Source organism: Harpia harpyja, chromosome 23, assembly GCF_026419915.1.
Source record: "Harpia harpyja isolate bHarHar1 chromosome 23, bHarHar1 primary haplotype, whole genome shotgun sequence".
NCBI lineage: Eukaryota > Metazoa > Chordata > Aves > Accipitriformes > Accipitridae > Harpia > Harpia harpyja.
Genome location: NC_068962.1, coordinates 8,847,472 through 8,873,393, shown reverse-complemented (window position 1 = coordinate 8,873,393; position 25,922 = coordinate 8,847,472). Strand labels below are relative to the sequence as shown.

The following is a 25,922-nucleotide window of genomic DNA, read 5'->3' as shown; positions in this document are numbered from 1 at the left end:
TTATGGGCTTGTGACAGTGATTGCTGTTTTCTGACTAATGCCAGGAAATAAGTATAGCCTATGGATTAGAAGGTTCCCATAACATTTCTTGTATCTTGACGCTCTCATGCATGTCTAGCTCTTGTAATTGCTCACAACTGTCAGATCAGAATCCAGCCTTTCCTTATTGTATACTGCAAAGAATATGATGCTTTTTTCATCATATTTCTTATAAAGTTACAGTGCTGTAGAAAAACAAAAAAGTGTATGATGAAAATTTAATTAGATCTATCCTATTCTTTTAAAAGGGAGGGGAAAAACTCTCCTAAATAACATATTGGAAGATCAATCTTTTCAATGAGTGTGTATCAACAACCTCTTGATCTGATCCTGCTTCTTCAGCTGCTATGTTAACAAATCACATGCCATTCTCAGTTGTGGCATCATCAGATATGTAAAGCCTCTTTTCTACCTCTTTCAGCAATGACGCTTATCTCAAGTGCTGAATTGTTTTCTAGTTATCTGATAGATATCCTGGCCTTGGAAGTAGGTTGTTGCAGTGAGTATCTGATAAAATAACCACAAACACAGCGATTAGGAGTTGTGGCCATCACTAACACTGCAGCTTCACAGCTTATGCAAAATGTGCTCTGATTGCTTTCTGGCCTTCCACCCTGAGATCTCAGTTCTTAATGCCACCTGAAATTCTTTTAATTTTTAAACAGTAACTATCTTCATGGCTTGTCTCTATCTAATTCTTGGTTAAATAGCCAGATTCAAACAAATACTTTCCAAAGGAAAGCCCACTAATGATGCATAACACTAAAGATATTATTTGGAAGCTGTATTTAGCCAAATGGTATAGTATTATTCTAAATTGTATTTAGCTTGTATGACATATCATAGTGATGTCATTAATTATACTTCCTAGTCTTATTTCTCTAAAGACCAAGTCAAACATCGGAACTGAATAAACAGGCCAAGCAATGGAAAAATGTATAAAAGTGAAAAAAGTCTTACTTCTGTGGAGTTTTAGACTGATTATTGTAGCCTCAAAGGAAAATCGTTCTAAGCCAAATGCCTCATTGTAAATGGAAGTAATAACAGAGCCATCAGTTCTTCTCAGGGAGTACATTTGCATCTGGAGTCTCTTGGAAGCTGAGCTAAGGATCCCAAATAATTGAATATATCTTCCCTAAGTTCTTTAATTTTTGTGTAATGTTAAAGTGACATTTTAGTGTAGGTATAGATCGTGTTTAAAGGATCTAGTTAAATGTCTGATATTCAGCATGTCCACATACCTTGATTTCCATTGAAAAAGATTTTTTAGTAATGCCTATTTACAGATTTCAGGAGCAATCCTGACTTCTCTGTGCTCTTTGAGAAGAGGCCATTGATGCAGCCAATATTGTAATTGAGTTAAATAGCAGTACTTCTGGAGGAACCAAAGAGGAAAGTGAGATGTCAGCTTCCTTCCTCCTCCACAGTGAAATCCATACATGTCTCATTGCCTGGAGCCTGAAGTCCTTTTAGTTTAGAACATAGATATTATCCAACCACAGCACAGCTTAACTCACCTGAACATATACAAGTCCCAGGGAACAGATGGGATGCATCCAAGGGGGTTGAACAAGCTGCCTGATGTAATTTTGAGGTCACTCTCTATCATCTTTGAAAGGTCATGACAGCTGGGGGATGTTACTGGTGACTGGAAAAGGGCAGACATCACACTCATCTTCAAGAAAGGCAAGAAGAAAGATCCAGGGAACTAGAGACCAATCAACCTTGTCTCAGTTCCTGGGAAGGTTGTCATTTCTAGACCCATGAAAGAAGGTGATTGGGAACAGCCAGCATGGGTTTACCAAGAGCTGATCAACCTCATTGCTTTCTATCACAAGGTGACTGGCACTATGAATAAGGGGAGGGCAGTGCATATTGCATGCCTTTATTTTAGCAAGGCCATTGACAGTCTCCCACAGTCTTATTCTCAAAATTTGTTGAGGTATGGGCTGGACAAGTAAACCGTAAGATGAGTGGCAAACTGACTGGACTGCCAGGCTCAAATAGTTCTCTGGTGCAAAATCCAGCTTCTGGACAGTAGTTAATGGAGCCCATCATGGATGGTAGGGGGACCAAAATAGTTAATATTTTAATTAACAACTTGCATGATGGAACAGAATGCGATCTCAGCAAGTGTGCGGATGATACCAAATTGGGGCAGCGGTCAGTATGCTGGAGGATCAGGGTGTTCTGTAGAGCAGCCTGCACTGGCTAGATAAACAGGCTGACCAGAGCCTCATGTTCAACAAGAGCAAGTGCAAGGTCCTGTACATGGGCTAGAGTCATCCCTTGCAACACTGTTGGCTAGGGGCTGACTGTCTAGGAAGCAGCACCACAGAAAAGGATCTATGGTCCTAATGGACCTTCTTCACCATGCAATTCTTGAGTTTCTAACAGCGGAAACAGAAGGGAAAAAATAGCACTCATACCCTATAACACAACTTTAATTTAGCTAAAAACTATTTAACTTTGTCTAGTTTGTCCTTGAATGGAGTGGGCTAAAGAATCCTAAATGCTACTGTTAAAACCGTCTCCTGGTACTCAGTCTAGTCATTTTGTTTGTATGGAAACTTCAAAACTTTATTTTTACATGGAAACAGCAGTAGCTATTTATCATTTCACAATTCTGAGTTTACAATAGGAAAACATCGCAAAGAATCAGTTCCTGAAACTCTTGAAGTTCCCAGAAAGTAGCAGTGCAGGTCCCAAAAGATTTAAGGTCTTGAGACTTATAAATCAACAAATTTAAACTTGCAGATTCATTTGTGCATAATTTGTTTCAAATAGAAAGTTTAGTGCTAGGGACATATAAGGAGGACAGTATAAGTGAAGCTGAGAGATGATTAAGACGTATCTTCTTTAGAATTAAGCATTTTTAGTGTAATTAGAGATTTGTTATCATCAGTTTCAAATAATATATGCTTCCAACTTAATCTTTCTTTGCTCTTTCCTCCAAATACTTTTTTGTTCTTATTTCTGAAATAGGGACTTTTAAACAAAAAGGAAAAGTTGTCTTGAAGTTGAATCAAATTTCTTGTGTGACATGAACTTTGAAACATATTAAAGGTTAGATGACTATAAAGTTGTGACTAGTCTATTTTTTATTACCCTCTGCTTCTGCCTGACTTCCCTTCCTTTGACAAAACTGCAAGCTGAAGTACAGCTTTCTTTTCTATTGTGTTTTTAATATTCATTCCCCAAACTTGATAGAACATTTTGGGTTATCTTCCTTTGAAATTGTGTGTTCTTTGAATGTACAGTATTTAAGGGTTGGGGATGAGGTGTCCCTTGGCTGTTCTGTTTGTTGGGTTTTTTAATTCATTGCCCCTTGAAAGTTTTGTTTGTTTGCTTTCACAGAGCTAGAAGAACTTTGAAAAAGGCTTATAGGGCCATACCAGCTAAAGTTTGTGTAGTGTGGCAGAGTCAGAGAGGGGAAGACTTGAAGATTCTTGTCATTTTAATGGGGAAAGACCGCATCTGGGGTCTTAGAGCCATTTTGAGGGGTGGCCTGAAGGTGCCAGGAGCCTGATGTTTATTGAGGTGGGTGGTGGTATACTCTCAAAAGATTTCTGAAGCATGCATTTCTGATGCTTACTTAAACCATGTCTAACCTCTGAAGCTGAGGTTACCATTTACCCATCTGTATTTTTTATTCCTGTATTCAAAAAAAAAGATGTAGCACCCAGAGCTTCCTTTGAACACTATCAGGCTTAAGGCAAAAATGCATTTCTAGAAAACTTGGGGGCATTATAGGTCATGAATGACTGACATGAACTACAATAAGATTCAGACTTTTGGAGAGTTAATTATGTGTGTATATATTCAACCTTTTTTGTGAATGAAGACTTTTAGGGTCCCTGAAATTTTCATTATTCATTTACTTTTGTATATTCTAAAATAAATTATTTGCATAATTTTAGTCATACGTATTTAGAGAAATCACATAGGTATATACATTAAATATATATAAATATGCGTATTAGAATTTGAGGGAACAGTTAGTTTTCTGAGCTTGTTAAACAGTTTGGAAAAATGACATTTGGAGAAGACATTCTCCAATAAAATTTTCCTGAATGTTTTTCTAAACAGAATGTTGTGATTTTTCCAGTAATTGTCAATATATCCTTCTTATAAATGGACAACTACACAACTATGCTTGTCCTCTAATTTTCCTACAAGAGTGTACTCTAATAATTAACCAGCTTTTGTAAGTCTATAAAAATCTCTTGGGGTCAATTAATCGTTCCGATGTTTCTCTGGAATCCATATGATGCTCACTACTTTTTTTGGCTTGAAATATTGTTTGGTTTTAGCAGTTGTAAGAATGCAGCCGTGCCCAGCTTTCTTTCCTAGTTCTCTTGTCTTATATAAAGACAGGGTTGAAAAAGAAGCATTGCCAAAGGTTAAAATAACCTTTATTAGGGTGCTAACCTATTTATCTTCACCACATAAAATATGTGAAAAAGCATTAAAGACAATCCCAGAGAAAAAGACTATTTTTCCTACTGCTTGCAGTTCAGAGATCTATTTTCTATAAAATGTATATCCCTAAACTGCCTAATTAAAAAGAAGTCTATATACATTTTTTTATAAAATTGTTCAACACGTTTTCATATAGTTTTAAAATGGCAGAACTTAGGCTGAATTTTTGTGGTATTGGAAGAGGAATAATAATGCAACTAATAGATGATTCAGTTGAGGATGTTCATATTTGGTACTATCTTAGCTCTGGAAGTTTTTTAGAAAGTCTGGGTCTGAATTGATATTCATCTTCCTAGCATTGAACTACGCTTTATGCAAAAACTTGAGTTTCTCAGAAAAGCTAGTCCATAGAGTAATCTGATTCCTAAAAAGACTGGATGAAAGAAAAGGCTAAATACACAACAATATTCAGATCTTTAATTTCAAAGGAAGTTTTCAGTCACAGTCTATCAACAATATATAAATGAGCACAGAAAAGTGATCTGGTCCTTTCGTATCAGCTATAAGAGCTAAAAATTTGTGATTTTTTTAAGAAGTTTGTCAAAACTTACTTATGCTTTTAGAGAAGAAATTTCTAGCAAAGAATACTTAGGCCTTGGCAGAAACGAAGTTTAGTTTAGAAAGAAATGAAAGATGTTGTCCTGGAGTAGCATGATGCTTGAATGAAATACCCCACAGAGTGAAATCTGTTTGCCAGGAACCAAGAGAGAAAGTTACAGCTTTCTGCCAGATGAAAGGCAGTACGGCACGGCTGGCTGTGGTATACCCTTTTCTATTGTGAGTATCCACAGGGTTAACCTTCAGCATATGATCCTTCTGCCTGACCACTCCCCCACCCAGTCTGAGCAATTCTTTAACCTACAGGATGTCTAATGCTAGGAAAAGTAGTTCTTCATGTGGCATGTATTGCCCCAAAAGAGATTTTGTCAGCTTATTTGAAATAGTCATAGAATGCTGTTGAACGTTCTGCCTTGGATTAAAGTACTGTCTTTCACTTGTCTTTTTGTTTTAACTTTTTGTTTTATTTTCTTGGAGTGAACTAGGCTTTAACTGCACTATTCAAATATACTCACTAAAACCTAGGAAAGTAGAAATCAAAGACATCACTGGCCTGAAGAACTTGATTTAAACTTGTATTCTATAGAGAAAACTAGTGGAAAAATTCATTCTGATTTATTTATTTATTTACTCTTATTACATATTATTCTTATTAAAAACGAATTTGAATGTAGAGAGAGCAGATACTTTGTAAAATCTGGTTGAAAAAGGGCCATTCTGACTGAGAATGACAGTAATGGCCTGCCTCACTGAAGGGAGCAGAAGTCCAGAAAAACAGGTTAGACAAAACCAGGCAGGTGAACTGGAAGGTGAATCTTTTTTTAAAAGCAAAGAATTCCACACACTATTTCTGTGAAATTGTAATGTGGAAATTTTTTTTTTTTTTAATAAAAGATGCTTTTTTTCTCTCCCATTCCTCCTATTCTGTTGTAATGCTCAGGAGCCAGTCATGGTTCTGAGTTCAGAGTGAGTTTTGGATACTGATTTTCTTCTGCTCATTTATATTCTGTTGGGTAATTTTCCTATTTTTATCTTAAGATACCATATAAATAAAAGCACTACATAAATAGCAGTAGAACAATTTTTCTGGCTAAACCATTGCTGTCCTGCAAACAGTGAATGAGTCAATGAAGAAGTGAAAGAAGAAAGGAAAGATGTATAAAGAGTTAGTTCTCCCTAATTTTCAAAAATAGTTTCACAGTTTTGTCAGATGGTGATTCACCTTGTGATTCTGAGGTCCACCATTTTTGGAAACCTGGGGTAGCTTCAGCTCCCATGGCAGCCAACATGTTGGCCTTTTGGAGTTAATATACACCACTTCAGCAGTTATATGCTCTGACCGATGTGAATGATCTGCATTCTTTCGGGATTGACATAGAGATGACCTTGCAAACACACTGACTAGGTGGTTATATTTGTCATAAGAAGTTAGATTACTGTTTTAAGTTGAGGAATCTTTTCCTAGATGTTAGCAGAAGGTCCTGAAACCAATTTCCAAGGTCTGAAAGAATATACCAAGGGAAGGATTGTCCTCAACGTGTCCAGCTTCTTTCATTCTTTCCATAAGCATCTGCTACTGAGCTCTTCTGGAAGCAGAGTACTGATGTAGATATAGATATTTGGTCTGACCCAGAACAGAGTTGTTACATTTCAAATGCTGGCCTTCCTTTTCAGCCTGTATTGTTAATGCCTTCTTACATCCTCTGCTTCTAACCATAGTACAGTTTGGGGGATTGGTTTGGGCTTTATTATACTTTTTTGATCCTCCTTGATCTAAGAGAGATGAAAGGCATTATGTGATAGCATTATTCACAGTTTGGACAATTTTACTTGTGGAAGTTCTTCATAGCCAAGTGTAGGTTTGACACTGTGTCCTGTGAGCTATTTTTTGTTCATGGTTTCCATATGACATTATAAAAGATGTAGCTCCAGAATGTAATCCAGAGCATGTAAAAGATGCCTAGAATTAGATTGTCTGAATAACGCTAGCACTAAAACTCTGCTTTTCAGAAGCTCATTCAGTCCCCATTAAAGTTAGTAGAACCATTCTCACTGACTTTGGTGGTTGTAGGATTGGATTCTGTTTCGGAGACCACAGAACTTTAATGTTTGAAGGTAAATAGTCGTTACATTTTTCAAAAGAAGGGATAGAATAAATATTGGAAAAAATGAAGGAATAACAAAATAAAAAAAGTTATATACAATATGCCATGAAAAAAAATCCCTAAGCCTCCAGAGTTCATTGATGAGCTACAAAATCAAAGGAGAGAAAAAACCCTGTAGGATTAGACTCTCAAAGGGTAAAAAATGCATTGTGAATCAGCATAAAAAGTTCTTGATCCTAATGGATAAATGGAAATAGCTAATACTACAGAAGTTTTATTATTAAAATTCAGAAAGAAAACCCCAAAACCAAATATATTCACACCTTGTTGAAGAATGATATCAGGGATAATTATATCATGTTTAATAGTGAATTTGGTGGTCTGTATTCTTTCTAGTCTTGGAAGTATCTTGTTTGTCTCCTGAGCAGGAGCTAAATGAAAACAAACATGAAGTCTAGCAAAAAAACCCCAAACAAACAAACAAAAGAAGCCCTTGAAAAATTTGCCAAGTATTAAAAATGTATTTCAAACAGTAAGTTAAAGTGAATTTATTTCTGTGAAGTTTTAACAAACAATTAGAAAGGTCTGTGTATTTTTTGTGTGCCTGTGAAAACTGAAACTTTTTTAAGGTAATCAATACAGTCTTTGATTTGAAACAAACACTGGAAATGAAGTACAGAGGATGTGGAAACATAAAAGATATCTTCAGATTAACTACTGTGTGTTAAACCAACTGTATGTGATTTACACATATGTGCAAAGCTATGTTATATACCTCAGTGTTTATGAAATCAATTCCTTAATTTGGCTTTAGAAATAAACATAAATATAGTATGCCTATAACTATTTATGTAGACCATACAATCAAACAGTATCATTTTATTTGCTTCATAATTCATCTCAGGTTGTTTTGTTTTTTTTCTCTTAGTGGACAATGTCAGTAGAAATGGATCTAGTTTTTAGCCTTAGCTGTTGGTAAATCTGTAATAAACTTTGCATTAGTTATAATTCAGGACTGTGTTTATGGGAAAGATATGGAGAGAAGTTTCTTGAACTTAGTGCTGTCAGAATCTCTAGGGATAAACATAGTGGAAGAGCATATATTTGAAAATCAATTATGTGTTTATTTTTGTTGGCCAAAGAAAACAAGAGTGTGGTATATTGTTATAATATGCTGCACATTCATAGGAGTGCTAAATGTGCTTAATGATAAATCAGTTATCTTTTTTTTTTTGTCTTGCATATTTATACCTTTGAATCATGCTTTTATATTTTCATTAACACTTCTTTTCAACACTTAGAAGACTGAAAGACATTTTATAGGCTATGAAAGAAATAAAAACACTGTGGAGAATATTAAATTAATAAATGGCAAACACCAGGCTAAGAAAATATTTGTGAGAAAAGTTTCAACCTAAATATTAAGAGCAAAGAACTTTAATTGGGTTATGGTGCAACTATAAAGCAAAAGGATTCAATCATTGTTTTGCTTAAGTGATTCTTGTTCCAAAAAATTGGCTACAGCTTTGGAGTGTTAGTTTTCATTTGTCATGATTTTATTGATTTCTGTCACAAACAATTTCATCAGAGAGGTAAAAATTCAAGTAGCTAGGATGCAAGCTTGCCCTGAAATCTGACAGTAGAGCTTGGATCATATTCACTGCTAATGTAAGATATTTAATTACCCAGGTAATTAATGGACACATCATTGTACACACTAATTAAGTTGATTGGCATTTAAATTGTGCAAATGGAAATCTACCTCTCTCCCTGCTATATTGATTCTTTTGCAAATAGAGAAGAAAAAAAATACTTCTGAAATTTGCCATTTTCCTATACCTTTATATACCAGCAAAGTTGAGGACACAACTTTTGCAGACATTGAGTTTACCTGTGACTGGATTGCACACCCACACTTAGAAAATAAGTGAAAAACTCTCATCTGAAAAGCTAGAAATATGCTTTGCATATTGCAGTTGAAGAGTAAATTCAATGAGGAAAAGGAGGAATAATACCTAATTTCGCTGACAGTGTTTCGTCAGATTTTCTCCCCTTTTCATAGCTGTTCATTTTGACGATTCTGCCCATAGACCCCAGGCAATTATAAAACTTGAATACATCATAGCTTTGTCTCTGCTGAGATATGAACTTGTTTTCTGTGTCCAAATTGTACCAATTTCACATCTTTAAATGATTGTCCTTGGGATTTGATTTACTACAATCTGCTTCTGGAATAGATTTTACGTGTGACTTTTTTTTTTTTTAATGAAAATTGTTTGAATCAACCACTCAGTGGTTATCAGCATAAGAGTCATCACTGAGGAGAGATAGATTAGTGGGTTGTAGGTAAATGTAACAGTTAAAGACTGTGATACATTATATTTGTTGCATGCCTCTGCAGTTTATTTACATAGATTTCTTAACATACATAACCACCTGAGCGAGGAGGTGTGGTAAAAAGGATAATGTTGTATATTTATCATGAGTTGAAATGGTAAGAAGGGGAAGAGTGGTAAAGAGACATTATCTGTTAATAATGAGGGCATAGAATTTATCCAGATTTTTTAATCTGGATTTATTAAATAAAAGAATGAAAACCAAAACATACTGTAATCAGTGAATAGGGAATTCCAGAAACAAGGAATCAAAGATGTAAGAATGCATCCCTTCTAAGACATGAAAATAAAGTCAAAATTTATTGAAAATTTATTTTAAAAAGCTAGGTCAGAATGGAAGAAGAATGCTAGTTCACAGTTACCTTATAAATAAAAAGAGTGGTCTTAGAGTCACCAAATTATGCAACCAGTACAGAAGTAACCTTTTCAAAATAGCTGGAATATGATCCTTTTGTCTCTCAGAATTTCAAAGGGCTTGGAAAACCTTCTTGTTCACCAGTCTAAGGCTGTGCAAAGTCCTGTTTACACAAACTACACAGTAAGGTATCCAAAGTTAGGATAATTTCTCAGGGTCAGAAATCAGTGCAATCTGAAATATTCTATGAATGGGAGAAAGGTAGTCCAGTTTTATAAATTAGACATTTTCGAAAGAATGAACCCCAGGCTGCTGAAGTAAGAACAGCCTGAATGACTGAGCCAAGTGTAAGTGAAGCCAAATTCTTCAGAGGTATTTACTTACTGTGTGGGAGAAATTTACTTCTCTCATTTATCAGAATATATTGAAAGAACATGTGGTCAAAAAAAATCAACAACATATAAGAAAAATAAGTCATAAGTTTGAAACAAAATCTAAATTTTGTTTTTATGAAAGAAAACTGAATTCTGCCTTGAAGTGCTAGAGACCAGTTAATGCCCAATTCTGTCATCCCTCTTCATTCCAAGCTATTATTTTGTTTGCAAATTATTCCATTACATCAAAAATAAAATTAATTGAAGGAATAAATATGTATAACATTTACTTTTTTAACCCCAGATTTCAATGAAAACTATTCACCAATTCAGTTCAACTCAACAAAAGCAAGTTTGACAGAATCGGGCACCTACATCTGGATATAAAATACTCAATTACTCAAAAACAGCAAACAAAGCTGTTCATGTTCTTTAGGCTTTTAAGTATCTTAGGTCTGTATTTTTTCAGTTTGGCAGTCTTTTTCAATAACTTGGGTTTACTAACAATGCTGGGATAAAATTACAAGAATTTGAGAAGGAGGGGATGCATCTTATTTAAAAAACAAAACAAAAGAAAACCAAAAATAGAAAAAAAACCACAACCCACAAATACTGTTAATCTGATTTGTTTAAAATAAAACAGTACAACACAGCATCTCCAAAGGTGTTTTAAGTGCAATTGCTCTGCAGGTGGCAGTTCTGATATATGACTTGAAAACACTTGAAACAGTATGTAAGACAATTTAAAAGAGACTTTGCAAAAGTTATCAAAACTAAACTGATTTTATCAGTGCACTATTTGACTTTACTCATTCATGCAGGCTGCATTAGAGAAGGAATGGCTAACTCTAGATTCCACCCGTTTCCCTTCAAAAACACTCCTGCTCTCAAACCAGCTGCACTGGCCAAAGGTAACATGTCACAGAAATTTCTTAGTCTTCAGTCTTTTTTCATTCCTTAAGGATATGCTGTTCTGGGGTGATTAATATGGCAATCTATTGACTTGAAAAACACAATTACTTTTAGAAGTCTCAGACTTCCTCCTCATCTCCAGATGCAATTTTTCTTTTAGCTTTTCTTTCATTTGCTTAGTTTTTTCTTTATTTTGGATATATTTCAACACTTTACTTCACAGTAGCAGAAAAAAAGATGATGTGCTTCATCTGTACATTTGGCAATGGATTAAAAATTGCTAGTTGACACACTACTTTAAAAATACTAAGATCTGCATTATATGACAACAGCTGAATGTTTTCAGAACAGTTAAAGGTCATTGAACTGTAATGTCTGCTAGTTATTTGATAAACTTTGAAGTTGTAGCTTTTTGTTTTGGTAGGGTTTTCTCTTCTTGTTACAAGCATAGTATTACTAATGTTTTATTTCCTACAGTTAAAAGAAAGGAGTCTTATAAATGTATAATTCATTATATTTGGGGATGTTAAGTGTAACTAAAGTCACCTTTTTGCCCCATTTAGTTAGTTGAAGGTAAGGGCTGTAATTGGCACATCACCATTAAGAATCCTTTCTGTTAAAGTAAAAGACTCTGTAAACCCTGGTGCAGGTTACCCTGCACATTTTAAACTCGAACTTGCAGGAATCATCAACTGCATTTTTTTTCTTTGTCTTACTTAGAAGTATTCTAGGCCTTCAAATTCCAGTGAACGTTCAAATAGTTTGCCATTGTCACCACAAGAAGCTTGGCAGTGTGTTAACAGACCACATTCATACTTAGCAGAAAATATCCACTTTCACAGCAGGTAAGTTAAATAATATATTTTTTCATTATATTTAGTTCATTTGGATTTGACAGAAATGAAAAGGAGGAGAACTTGAGGCTGTTTTATGATGCTTTTGCTATTTTTGGTTAATATGGTATTACTGGAGTTAAAAGGTATTTACTTGCTAAAACTGAATATATTAAATTCAGTTGTTATTTTTCATTGACTACCAGAATTAAGAATATAAGAATATATATGTGTATTTTTATTTATCTAGGTTTGACTGTAAATCATAAAACTTATATTTTTTCACATATAACATAGAAGTTGAAATAGAGATTTGTAAGACTAGATAAAGATTAAAAGGGATTTCTTACACAGCTGCATTCTTTTGGAGAGAAAGGACTGAAATATGCTTCAAGTAATTGAAATGTAAACATTTCAAATTGATGGCAGACTTTTATTACTCTCCAAGATAAAGCCTTCCTAGAGTATTAAAATAGATTTTTTTGTATTATTTCCAAGCTTCAAAAGTGCCTTTAAAAGGCACAAACAACTTGGACAATAACAAAGGCTGCAAAATAGTCACCCAAGACCCTTCCTTATTTACCTACCTTTCACTGCCACTCTTATACTTTATTTTCAGGTCAGGGAAGGAAACAATGTCACAGCTCTCTGACTGGAAGGAAAAAAAGAAGTTTTCATTCATGTCTAAAAAAGAAGAGAAAATTTCAGAAGAATGGTATGTTAAGCTATTTTGCTTACATAGTGACTTCCAGAAATAGCTACAGTATAGTTGGCTATTGTTGTTTGCTTTTTTTAACTTCCACCTTTCAAGAATGTCTGTTTTTTACCAAAGTAAAAATTCTTGTAATTACTTTTACAAGTGTCTGGGAGACCAGCTTAATAAGTTGCAATAATGTAATGTTAAGATAAGCATTGCAGCTACCTGTAATTCCGAAAGTTTCATACCAGGCATAAGAAGTGCTATACGCTTGTATTCTTTTTGAAAAGTGCATTACACAATAATATGCAGCTGGTGTAAGATAATACATATGAAATGTTTAGTAAGTTATTCTCTTCCCCTAGGGGTTTTAAGGATATTTCTACTGCACACCTAATGCTGAAGAGGGCCTATAAAATGAAGCCTAGAAAATATAGGAATAAAAATTTAGGTAAGTCAACAGTTAAAAAATGGTTATATTGATGTAATTTTTCTATTCTTAAATCTCAAAATAGTGTCTCTCTTTTAAAAAGTTTGCTTGCACAACATTAAACATTAATTTGAATAAAGGTGGAGTGTGATTCAGTAAAAACAACTCAGTTCAAATCGATTTGTTCCAGTGATAAAATACTCAGATTTTAAAAGGCATTCTACTGGATTTTGAAGTTGAATATTTGACAGCTATGCTAAACATAAATTTTGTTTCTTTTTGTTCATGTATCTCTTTTCTAGATGTGGAATTTATATTTCTGCATTTTGTGCTTCTTGTATTTTCCTCTTGGGGGAATCCCAGGTTAAAATTATTGATTTATGCAAGAACTATTTATGAAAATGACAGTTTGATACATATCAAATGACATCGTGTTTTTTGTATTCAATATTCACTGTGGAAATAGATAATGCTTATCCAACTCCTCTGTAATTGTCCTCTGGTTCTTCTCAGATACTTCTAATGGCAATGAACCTTTCTTAGAATCATTAACTGTTAGCATGATATGCTAATACAAACATATGTTAATAAAAATATTAATAAAATACTGCTAGTATAAGAAACATTCAAATATGTAAGAGCCTGGTTGACAATAGGACCTAACTCTAAGTGGTTTTTGGAAAGTGAACCTTTATTTACATTTAATTTTTTTTAAATTGTATCACAAGCTACAGTTAATTTTCTTCTTTTGTGTAACCTTGCAAATCTCTTCTGTATTAAGTGTTAAAAATATTGAAAGACATTTTGGTCTTGGAAGGGAAAAAATTCAGCCTACAGATAAAGTTAAGTAAAGTGTTTCTCTGTATAATCTTTTCTACTTTAAATATCATGCCTAAGACTAAATATGACAAAAAAGATCCCTAGTTAAAAAAAAAAGGGGGGAGGGGGGAGGAGAAAGAGGTATGTAATCAGCAAACCATGCTTTATTGTTTTGGAAAGGAGAAAAAATGGTTAAGAGGTTAAAGTTGTTATATTTAAATCTTGATAGCTTCCCATGATGCTCTATCATGTTACCTAAAAAAAAAAAGTAGAAAATATCTGGTGTGCAGCTGAGTTTTTTACATGTGTTCCATTTGGTGGCCTCTGTATCATTTTGTAATGAATAGAGCTTATTAGGTTATATCATCTTTTCTCCATATGCTCGCTAGTTTATGTTAGTAGTAATTAATCCAGTCATAAATGTCTGATTGAGCATATCAAATTTGCTGTCCTATTTTTGTTGTAGTCCTAATGGATTTTTTGATATGTTTATATTCACTTTGTTCAGATTATTCAATATGGTATATGTGTGTTGAGCTTTTTAATGTATCACTTGGAATATTCTCAAAGTATATTACTAGTTTTAAAAAAATTAACAAAACTTTTGCACAATGTTTTTATAGGTTCAAATTTTCTCTTCTTGACACTACCTCATATAGGAATTTTTTGTCTTTCTGACTATTACATCAAGCACAAAAATAACCTATATATATAATTTTCCTGTATAGAGTTCTCTGACAGTCATTAAAATCACCGTCTTTTTTTCAGATAAGCAGAAAGCGTAATTTCCAGAGCCAAGAAATATGACTGAAAATATTGCACACTCAATCCCTTTTCAGTACAAAGATTATCAAGCCAACTATTCTTTCTCATACAGCACACTGACAAAGTCAGTCCTTCCTTGGTCAATAAGGACCAAATAGACATTATCAATTAAGACAAGTATTTTTATCTTAAACTGATGCTAAAACTCAGCTGTTGCACTAAAAATGATCCTGATGGAATATTCCCTATGTGAGAAGAATCTCCATGTATATAATTATGTTTTACATCAGCTACCCCCTCTGAAGCGGTGAGAGTCTTGTTTAGGGTCTGGTTGAACAGAGGGACTTTACGGCATTTAAATTAGAGTAGATATACCTTATCCTGAGGCTAGCCAGCTCCAGATCAGGAAACTGTAACCAGATCCATTAATCTGCCAGTATCTTTCTTGGATCTCTGTGTGGTACAGCTCATGCTAGTATACTTACAGCAATTCCAGTATAACTAGAGAGAGAAAGTTCACAATCTTAGGCCATTGCTGTGAGTTTAACCCTACTGAAGCAGGAATTCCATAAGAGACTTTATTCCTTCTAATATTTAAAAGCAGATTAAAATTTATCTGAGTAAGTAGACATCAACATTGTCTTTTAATTTTTCCATAGAAATTAACATCCAATCTCCTTCACCTCCTCTGAAATGAGCTGCATATGAAATGTTGTAGGATTTTTTTTTTAGTATTATTATTTCTGTTTCTTTTGAATTTCCAGGTCCTCAGTGTTACAATTGCAACTGTTTCCTTTTTTAGCTTTCTGATTTAAAATAGCTGAAGGTATGCTAACTACAATAAAATAATTTTATTAGTGATAAAGATTCCTACCCACTAGATAATTAATAGCCAGCATCCACTTAAAAGTGTGAATTATAAGATGTAAAAAAGCAGTTTTCCATGTTATATCCATTTACTACTACGTCTGACTTAAAAGCAAAACTTTAATTTCTGACAAAAAGCAAAGCAACAACATCTAAAGGTTCCAGATATATATAAATTATAAGCTATTAACAAATAAACTGAAAGCTTTTATGCTAAGATTTCAGCATCATCCCAAACATCTTTTATGTGCCATTGATCATTCCATGGTAATGATCTTATTAGTTGCAGGCAATGCTAAGGTACTGATGGATTTTGTAGGAACAAATGGCCAGTCAGAGATATGCTGTCTGATTCCATATGCTATCAAACTCCTTTGCCTTAGGCCCGAGATTCACAAATGCAAAGTGTTAAATCAGCTTCCATTCAGAGAGTTTTCCAATTGCTCTTTAATATAATCAAGACATCTGCTGGATTGGAACTTGGATTGGACAATCATGAACAGCTTCGATTCTTAACATCCTCAGGTGTGGGAATGTTTTCCTTTCTATTTTCCATCTAAAGCATTTGTCTTCTCCTAGTGCAACAATGATGGGATTCATTTGGTTCATCATAGAATTCCACATCTGAGCTAGTCATCTGCATTCTTTCATGGAAGGAAATAGCCACCTTAAATGCACTTAATTTCCTCCTAAAGCATAATTCAAAACCAGGCTACTTGAATCTCACTGTAAAAGCACTTATAGTTCTCCCCTGCCTAGACAGAAAACCTAGAGTGACTGGCTGAAGCACAGAGTTAAACTGTAGATATGTAGAAGTAACTGAGAAGTATCTTACCTCATATGTCTGGCCACGTACCTTCTCAGTAGTGAAAAAAGTACAGAAAATACTAGCAAGTGCACTGAATCCTGTGGTTTGTATTACAAGGAAGAGCTTAAAGTAGCATAACCTTATAATAGGGAGTGATTCAGGCAATGCTTATATTGCAGTAGACCAGTCCCACCAACTAATGGCCTTAAGGCCTGTTATGCCCTAATCCACTATGGTTATGTATGCTTGTTTATGTAGTTAAATAAAGTTGTGGCCTGTATTTTAACGATACCAAATGTAGGCTGTGTCTGCTTCAACTATTTTTACTCTACAGTAAGATAATACAAAAAGTGTGGGCAAGAAACCAGAAATATTGCAGCCAAGTAAAACTGGCATAATGTCAGAAATATTCCTGTTTATCATGGGTGCATAAAATTCTATAGAAATTCTAATTAAAAATCTAAATACAGCAGACATTAATGCACCTCACTGTGCTTAAAAATTAAGCGTCTGTGACTCATAACAGTCCTAGCTTCCTAAAGATATCTTGGCACAGCAGTACAGAATTTCTTGCTTAACTTTGAATTTCCTTGATTCTGTGGATTTTATATTAGCCTCTGAAAGTTGACTTCTTTTTCTTTTAAGATGGCTGGAAGCCTTGTCTTGCTTTCAGCTTGTCTCTCCTACACTGCTGTATTACTTCATATTTAACCATTTCCTCTCCAAAGGAAACCTCTCTTGTCAGGGACTGACAGCATGAGATGGTCGTTCTTGCTGCCACATAGGTAGAAAAAAAAAAGGTAAAAAGCAGCTGGAGTGGGCCTTGACTCCTAGAACCAGAGCACAATGATAAAGATATTTCATAGAGGTTAGTAAATATTTTTTGGTTCTAGTTTAGAATTTAAGACAGCAATGCAATACTAATTAAAAAAAAAAAACCAAACCACAACAAAAAACGCAACCCACCCCCTTCAAAACCCACAGCCCCAGAACAGATGATCTGACTATACAACATTGATTTGTTGAATTAACAACAGTCGGAATAAAAATCTGGGGGATATTATTCCTTGTTACACGTTACACAAATGACCATTGATCTATATTTTCTTAGTAGCAGAAAGAAAGCTATTTTTGCTGTTGCGCATTCCATGTAGCAGTATCATCTGGGAACTCCAGCCATGGATGAGTTGGAGTTCTAATTGCTGTTCAATTATGGAACAAAATGTGGTCTTTCTTCCAAATGAATTTACAAATTGAATTATCTTATAGATAAGCATCTGTCACTGTGTGCTACTTTGATTTATCAACTCTTTAAAGTTGGCACAGATATGTTTATGTTTTTCTAATTACAGATATTGCGCAACAAAAATGAACGACAAACATTTAGTTTTTTCAGTTTCACATATTATCAAGAAATTGTTTAGCGAATGTGGTGCCAGATCAGGCAGTAACTATTCCTTCCATATTGTTTCTATAACATTTCTTGTGTTTGTCCAACTTATCTTCTATATTTGGAGCCAGCCAAGCAATGTGCATTAAATTACCTCCCTGGTTCCTAGATTGCCAGCACAGATCATCGTCTAATAAGCCACATTTAAATGACTATGCCAGAATCCAGGAAGATATTTGTATGATTTTGAACTATTGGACTCTTTCACAGTTCTCTGTGTGAAATCTAAAACATTTGATTGCTTGTCATCAAAGCATACATGCAGTTCATTTCCCTAGCTCACTCAGAGACTGAAAAGCACTAGTATTATAAAGTAATCTATGTAATATAACCTACATTTGGGACTAGATAAAGAGAAGGACTCATTTTTAATAACAAAAGAGCTGTAGGCAATGGTTGAGGTGATCCAGGTAGGTACAAATTCAAGTAGTCTGGCACTGTGTTAAATCCCTGTAGATTATTTAAATTATTTTGCAAAGACGCAGAGATAAATCTTCTGATAGAAATCTCTTAGAAGAACAATTTCCATCATTTTCCTCTCTTCCGAGTTCATGGACCTTCTTTACTGCTGATATCCTTGTGCGCAAATAAACGTTTGAAAAATCTAGGTTGGCACTAACAGCTTCATGTGACTTCACACAAAAGTCCTTGGTATAGTTTAACTTTGGACTGGTTGGAGTTTTCATAGGATCGGGTGGGAGGCTGGATTAAGGAAGATGACATTTTTAAAACATTTTGGAACAATTTCAGTAGACCCATATAGGGAAAAAGTGCCTTATTTCAAGAATTATTTTAAGTTAATCAAAAATAGTTTGGAAATCTTCAATCGTATTTTGTTTTAAGAGGGTTTCATCAATTTTGTTACTTTGTCTTTGGTCACTTTCTATTGAAGAAAGACACTGGTTTTGTAACTAGCATAAAGCTAGAAGAAGTTAGGAATATTTTTATCAACACTGTATCATATCAACACTGTATGCTGGATGTTGGAAAAATTGTAATTATAAAAAATTTTACTCTACATTTTTATCTACGTATAGTAGTCATATGGCTACGTATCTTAAAACTATAGAAAACACAATAATAATTCATACTTTACTTAAAATAGTTTTTATAACTTCTATTACTTAAAATTTCAGAAAGAACTTTTGAAATATAATGTATTACTCTTTCAAGATATTTTTATCACAAATCTTACTGTGATCTACTGCCCCAAACATTTGCTACCCTGAAGAACACTAGGTTGCTACAAATTTATTTTTGAGTTGGGAAGCATGCCGAAATAGGGCTCCTTCATCCATCTACGCAAAGTGAAAATATCTACAAACCTGGTAATCCAGTTGTGAATAAAATGATCCCATTATCAGAGTCATTCTAATTATCTACCTTTAAAACTAATGGAGCTAATAATCATTTATTGTGCTTCTTGGGTCGTTTCATTGGATTTATACTTAAGTTAGTAAAAGTGGGTTAAAATTACTTTAAATCTGACATCCTCTGGGTTAATCTGGAAGCTATAATCATCATACAACAAGATGAGAGAGGTTCTTCTAGACAATTTGAGATAACAAAGTGTAAGGTATCACTGATTCTGCCTTGGGAAGAAGGCATGGCCTAAATTACTTCCATCCGTATTTTCCACGATTCCTTCGTTAGTCGTTTGCTGCTTCATGAGAGGTTACCACCATTAAGAACATTCTGTCAACCAAAATGCTGCTGCAGTGCGGACTGACCAAGAATACCATAACATTTTGACGTGTTTTGTCAATCCGTTATCTCTCAAAGTATCCACACCCCATTAGAGATCTTCTCCGGGCTTATAAGGCAAAGATACAGTATGTCTGTGTCGTCTTGCTTGTGTCAGGAGAGCATTATCTGAGAAAAAGTGGAGCTCTTAGGATCCCTTTATGTTCCATTAGTTTGTAACTGAAGTGTCTACTGCAAATATAGAGGTCTAGTCAAAACCGACTTTATAAATTGCTGTTAAACTTCATGAGAAATTGCCCACTGACTTAACGGGGCATTCTTATCCTTTATTTCCATAAATAAGGAACCCCCCCCAAAAAGCTACTTACTTTGCTGCAGTATTATAGATGCTCTTATAAACTCTGTCAGTAAACACCAAGGTCATGTAACAAGATGAAAATGAAGCATCAGACATAAATAGTCACGTAAATTTATTCTGTCTCAATGCTCTTTGAGTCTTTCCATCTCCTCTGTTTCCCTGCTCTGTTCTCTCAGTGTCTCACATTTTCATTTTTGCTACACTTGCATTCTTTGTGAAAATTTAGATCCTTTCCTTGCCGTATTTACATTCTTGCTAAGTTCTATTGCTGTTTCCCCTCTTTATTTTTATTAATTTCTACCCTTTTCTGACAGTTTGTAGTTACCTTTGTAGACAAACCTCTTCTACCTCATTGTTTCTCAGATATTCCTGAGAGTGTATTTGTCTGCTTGTGCTATTGTCTTCTTTTAACCATGTGAAACATATTTCTTTGATTTTTCCTTTGGCTTTCTGTTACTCTTGTTATCATGCTCAGTGTCATACCTACAAAATCCTATATACTTTTGCTCATGATTATGTATCCGCTTTCTTTTCTACATTCTTCTCAGTCTTTTTTTTTTTTTTTTAATAAATGGCTGATTTATTCTGCACTGTGCATAGGACTTTCACATTCTTTCTAACCCACTGTTTCTCTTAAACTCCTACTTTCCTCCTATGTCAAGCAAACAATTCTTCCTTCACATAAAAAATAATGCATGAAAATCACCTTTCCTGACTTGTGTGGTTTTGCATTAGTTTAGCTTTTGTTAATTAAACTTTTATATCTTTTACCAGTCTAGGAACATGTATTATCTAGATTTATATACAATTCTGTACTCAACTTTGCTGCTTTGCAAAGTTTTCAAAATAACAGTTATGAAACTAATCAAGATTTCATACTGTGCCATATAGATGAGTCTATGACTTTTGGAGTATTTTTTAGTTCAATAAGGATTGGACATGGAAGGAGCTTAGCTTATTATCTGCAAGTTTAGCCTCAAAAAATAAACTGTCTCCTGTTAACATTTTTTAGGTGTAAATGACTTGATTTAGAGTGCTGAATAATTCTGAACCAAAGCTTTTGGAAACAGTGCTTGGAATATATTCTGTTAATATTTTTGCTTTAATTTCAAGCTTTAAAACCAGGTTTTTTTAATATTTTCTGAAAATATATGCTTTAGAATTTATTTTTAATTTGGAGATGAGCTAGCTAAAAGATCAACAGTGTTAAAATCCTGCAAAATAGTGACTTTGATTCTCAGTTGCACATGTATTTATGTTGCTTTATTTTACAAAGTGTAATCCTTTGTGAATATAAAACCTACTTTTAAAGGTATTTTCATTTATTAAGTGGCTAAAAGGTGAAAAACTGCTTGAAGGAATGAATGAGCCAGGTCTGACCTTTGATTTTAACTTGTTCTTGTCATCTAGACCCAGCTGTGCGCCTGGCGTTGTTCAAAAACAATGAAAATAAACATCTCCATGTGAAACCACCAAAGAAGACACAGCCTATAAATGCTGGTTACTTTGAAGGTATGAACAAGTATTTCACTTTAGCTCTATGCATATAAGCCTATATATCTTGTAATGTCTTTCAAGCAAGCCTACATGAAATGTAAAACACTATGCACAAATAGAAGGCGGCAGGATTTTAAGGTCCTTATCTGTTCCTGCCTATCTCAAGTTACAGCAGTGAAACATTTCAATTTCAATTCATTGGGGAGGCTTGGGAGTGCTCCTAGAGATGAATTCATAATGAACTGGTGCCTATAATATTTATTATTATTATTATTAAATCTTCATCATAAAAATAATCATCATAAAAAACATCAAAGCATGTCACAGAGGTATAAAATACAAAGCACTAGAATAAAATTTTATGAATGAAATATCACTTCAAATTCTTCATCTCATTGCCTCATTGTCACCTTTTCTCAAGCTAGCCATTAACTCCTGACGATCGTTACCATTCTTTTAGGACGCTGCTTTCATAAATATTCCCTAAAACCCCACCATTTGACAGAAGACAAGAAAAGAATCTTCAGCATGTAAATATAAAATTGGCTTTCCAAAAACATTTAAATACTGGTGTAGCTCTTTTACTGTTGAAATTCATGTTAAAATTCTTCTTGGTTTCAGTACAATTAGAATAAGGCCAAGTCTATTTAAAATACCTTTGTTGTAAGAAGCTGAGCATCTCCAGAGGCATTGATTTTAGACTGTTTTGATTCCTTTTGCAACTCAGTAGTGTGCTCAGAAAGTTGTCACCTCTTTTATCTTTTTCAAAGACATAGCCATATGCTACCTGATTTATTCCCATTCCCACAAAGTAAAATCCAAAATAATAATACTATATTAACATTCACTGAATGAGGATAGAAATTAGAAACTGATACAAGTGTGCAATCAGTCAGAGTATACCTGAACTGCAATTCAGTCAATTAACCTAGCTATATGAAAGTCCAGATTTGCTTCACATTGATCAGCCCATGCTTAAATTTGGTTGGAAACAATTCTTGGTGAATTCTGACGAGGAAAAATGTTTGCACTATTACTTGCCTTGGATCCAACCATGAATTTACCTAGAATATAGAGAATCTGTATATACTGTGCCTGATTTAGCATTCCCAGTCTCTCATATCTGTTCCTGTGGCATATGCTTATATGCCAGAATGCATCATATGCTGAAGAAATAGGACATGCAGACTGCCTGCAAAACACTGGATGCCCAAAGGCTACAAGCAATGGTGTGAATGTTCCAAACCATGTCAAAGAGAGAAGCTTGATCCCAGGCTTGGTACCCTAAAGTCAGTGTAGGTTCAGCCTAGCTTTCCCCCCACCGATTTATTAGTTCCTGCCTGGAGACATTTCCCTTCATTTTGGAAAGCCAATGTATGCATTCTAAATATTACTGCAATTACTTTTTGAATACATGGAGAGAAGGCACCATAGCAGATTACCTATCAAAAGGCAAGCACTGCAGTGGCAGTCTTGTTTATCTTTCATTTCAAGGACCATTACACTCCTTTGGCCAGCTAATAAATTGAGATTTTTTTTCAGCAATCTTTTATTGGGTGCTTACATGCAATCTGCTGAGCCTTCAAGAAGACAAGCAATACTCTTCTGCTTGACCAGAATATAAAATTGTCCTTCTACCTGAGGCATTGCTACTTCAGATGGTATGGCCAGAAAACACTAGATTGTGAATTAGAAGCCAGAGTGCGGCAAAGAGCATTTATTTATGTGTAGGTGAGATACCATCAGACAGAACTAAGAGTTTCTAAATTTACAATTTGGTAACACTTTGCATGTTACCTACTACAAAGCAAAGCACCTGCATGATAATTTCACAGAGTTGTCTTATCAGTCATTTCTTCCCTTACTCACGGAAAAGCTTGTTTCTCATTTCCCCTCTCTCACCTTTTGACCATTTCTTCCTCTTTTGCCTGGAATAGATTTCTTTGGGTCTGTTGTGTGATAGGAGTTCTTTCTGTAACAAGAAGGTGGAATGTTTTCACTCTGTATCCATAAATTTTGTGGACACCGTATTTTAAGTCAAGAGAGAACACAGACCAGTCCATTGCATGGTAGAAATAAACTTCCTCCATTCAAACCCTTTTACCTTCACAGACTGGTAGTCAGTGCTCTGGTAGAAAATTTGAACTCCAATCCATCTCCTTCATAAACCACTAAATAAATCTAAAAAAAAAAAAAAAAGCACATTCTAAATATTCCTGCTTTATTTCTTTAAATTGAGAAATGGGGGGAGAACCCATAGCATCAACAGCAAGTACACATGTGTTATCTGTTAAATAACAGAATCACTACTTTTGAAAGGGGATGCCCTCGGAAGTGAAACAATTAGAATGGTTTTAGATTTTCAAACTAGAACACATCATGGTAGTGAAAATTTAAGAGGTAACCTAGTTAAAATGTATGATGAATGTCTTTTGTCTCCATTGTGTCTTTAGTTTGTGTTTAAAAATATAAATAAGACAAAAAGGAATAAAAAAATAAGAGGTATAAAAATAAAGAGTGAAAAGGAATGAGCTTAATATCTGATGCTTGTGTGTTTCTGAGATAAAGGTTATATTCTGTCATAATTTGCCTTCTCATCTAAGCTACTGCATCACACTGACAGTGTTATATCATGCAGCATCTGTAAAGGAATATCTAAACATAGTAAGGACATAGTGTTGATGCAATATTCAACTGTTTTCCTGTTACAAAAGTTTCAATGAGCTGATATGCAAAATGTTGATATCCAATTTTGAAAACTTGTGCATAACTTTAATCCCATGGGCCAATTCACATATCTCTAATTTGACATACACATTGTAGGAAAATATATTTTCAAAACTTGAGTGACACAGGAAATTTTTATTAAATTTTAGCAGAGTCATCATGCTTTACTCACTGACATAAAAATCCCCACAGGGGACCATCATTTCACATTTGTATCACAATAGCACACAAGTTAGTCAAGAGACAAACCCCTTTGTATTACGCACTTCATCAACAGCATGAGGACACATTGTTCCAGCACACAAGAACTTACCATTTAAAAATAGAAGCAACATGCGAAGGCACGAACCATGGGAATGTAATTAAATGTGTGTTAGTGTATATGTGTGTGTGTCTGTGTATATGTGTATGTGTCAATACATATACATACAATACATGTACGTATACATACACAAATAGATATGCATATACCATGAGTATAAGTAGGTGGATTAATTCAATAAGCATAGCACTTGCGCTTTTGCATTTGTATATTTTGAAAGTAAACTATGAACAATTACTCTCTGGTGTAATTTGTAGTATCAACTTGCTTTTTGTAATCCTAATGCTTTCCATCTAGATGCTGTTTCAGTTACTTTAAAATTAATTTAATGCATGTGGTCATTGTATAATACAGATGCATTAAAACTATTATTTATATAAATCATATTTTTGAACCATAATTATATATTGTGACATTAACTTCAGTAGGTTGTAAAGTAAGCCACAGAATATGCAAGTGTAAATATGTGTTTACTGCTTCTCTTAAGAAACTAGAGCCTGATCAAAAACCTGAATACAAGTGAAAGCCTGATGTGATGTACTTTCACTTCTGATGATTTGCTGGATGTTTCCTGGGATTATGTATATTACACTGCTTTTTTTGGTGTGATAGCGTTATGCTTCCAGCACGGTTGTTGAGTTTCAGTTAGTGCTAGTTACTTGACAAACAAAATATGCTTGCTTACTGTTTTAATGAACATTCCTGGAGACTTTTGTGTGTTTTGGTGTAGATGGTGACATTTCAACAATCTCAAAATTTTGGAAATGTTGTAAGGAACACAGATAATTTTCATCATTTCCTATTTTGCAGCAAAGCATATTTTTAGAAAGCTTTATGACTGCTTCTCCTCTTGTCTGGAGGCTATTTCAGTTATTGATATAATGTAAAATAGTCTTGACTGTTTTGGATAAAGTAGATCAGGAATTGAAGGACAAATCTATCCTTGACTCCTCTTTTCTTGGGAAGTTCCGATTAGTCCTGGCTGAATGTGTAACAGAGCATCTCTGCCAGCTGTGGCTCTGTAACTACAGGGTCTGTAATTTCATTTACACAGAGGAAGGATACCTACTTTTCCAACCAACAGTGTGAGTGCTTTGTCCTGGTACAGCAGCTCAGAACTAAAGAAGGAGCCCCGAGGCCTAGCACATTGTTTTGCTACAAGCTTTGGGAACAGTACATAGCTTTTGGGGTCCTCTTTAATCCACCTACCTCAAGAATTTTGGTGGGTTATCCAAATAATTTCTGTTCAGTGGAATCGGAAGCTGGATTGCCATCTGTAGAGCAAGTTGGAAGAATGCAGTAAATCAGCTGAGAGTCCAATCAAACTGTCCAAATATTATTTGGATATGATTCACTTAGTTTCTCTGAATTTCATAGACTGTACTCTAATTAAGTAAGCAGATTAGGTGTTTTATTGGCACATA

General features: G+C 34.4%; 1 protein-coding gene across 8 annotated transcripts in view; it reads left to right on the top strand.

The window, feature by feature from the left end:
• Window positions 1-25,922, top strand: part of LRRIQ1 (leucine rich repeats and IQ motif containing 1) — a 114,608-nt gene that overhangs the window by 47,820 nt on the left and 40,866 nt on the right. For 7 of the 8 annotated variants that reach the window (XR_008233105.1, XM_052774560.1, XM_052774561.1 and 4 more), the window contains 5 exons: window positions 11,131-11,220; window positions 11,942-12,066; window positions 12,674-12,769; window positions 13,117-13,202; window positions 21,363-21,464. Coding sequence is in view for 7 of the 8 variants with exons in the window: in XM_052774560.1 (XP_052630520.1) it covers window positions 11,131-11,220; window positions 11,942-12,066; window positions 12,674-12,769; window positions 13,117-13,202; window positions 21,363-21,464 (499 nt within the window). In the remaining variant the exon portion in view is untranslated. The remainder of the gene's footprint in view (window positions 1-11,130; window positions 11,221-11,941; window positions 12,067-12,673; window positions 12,770-13,116; window positions 13,203-21,362; window positions 21,465-25,922) is intronic. The other variant, XM_052774562.1, reaches the window with a different exon arrangement.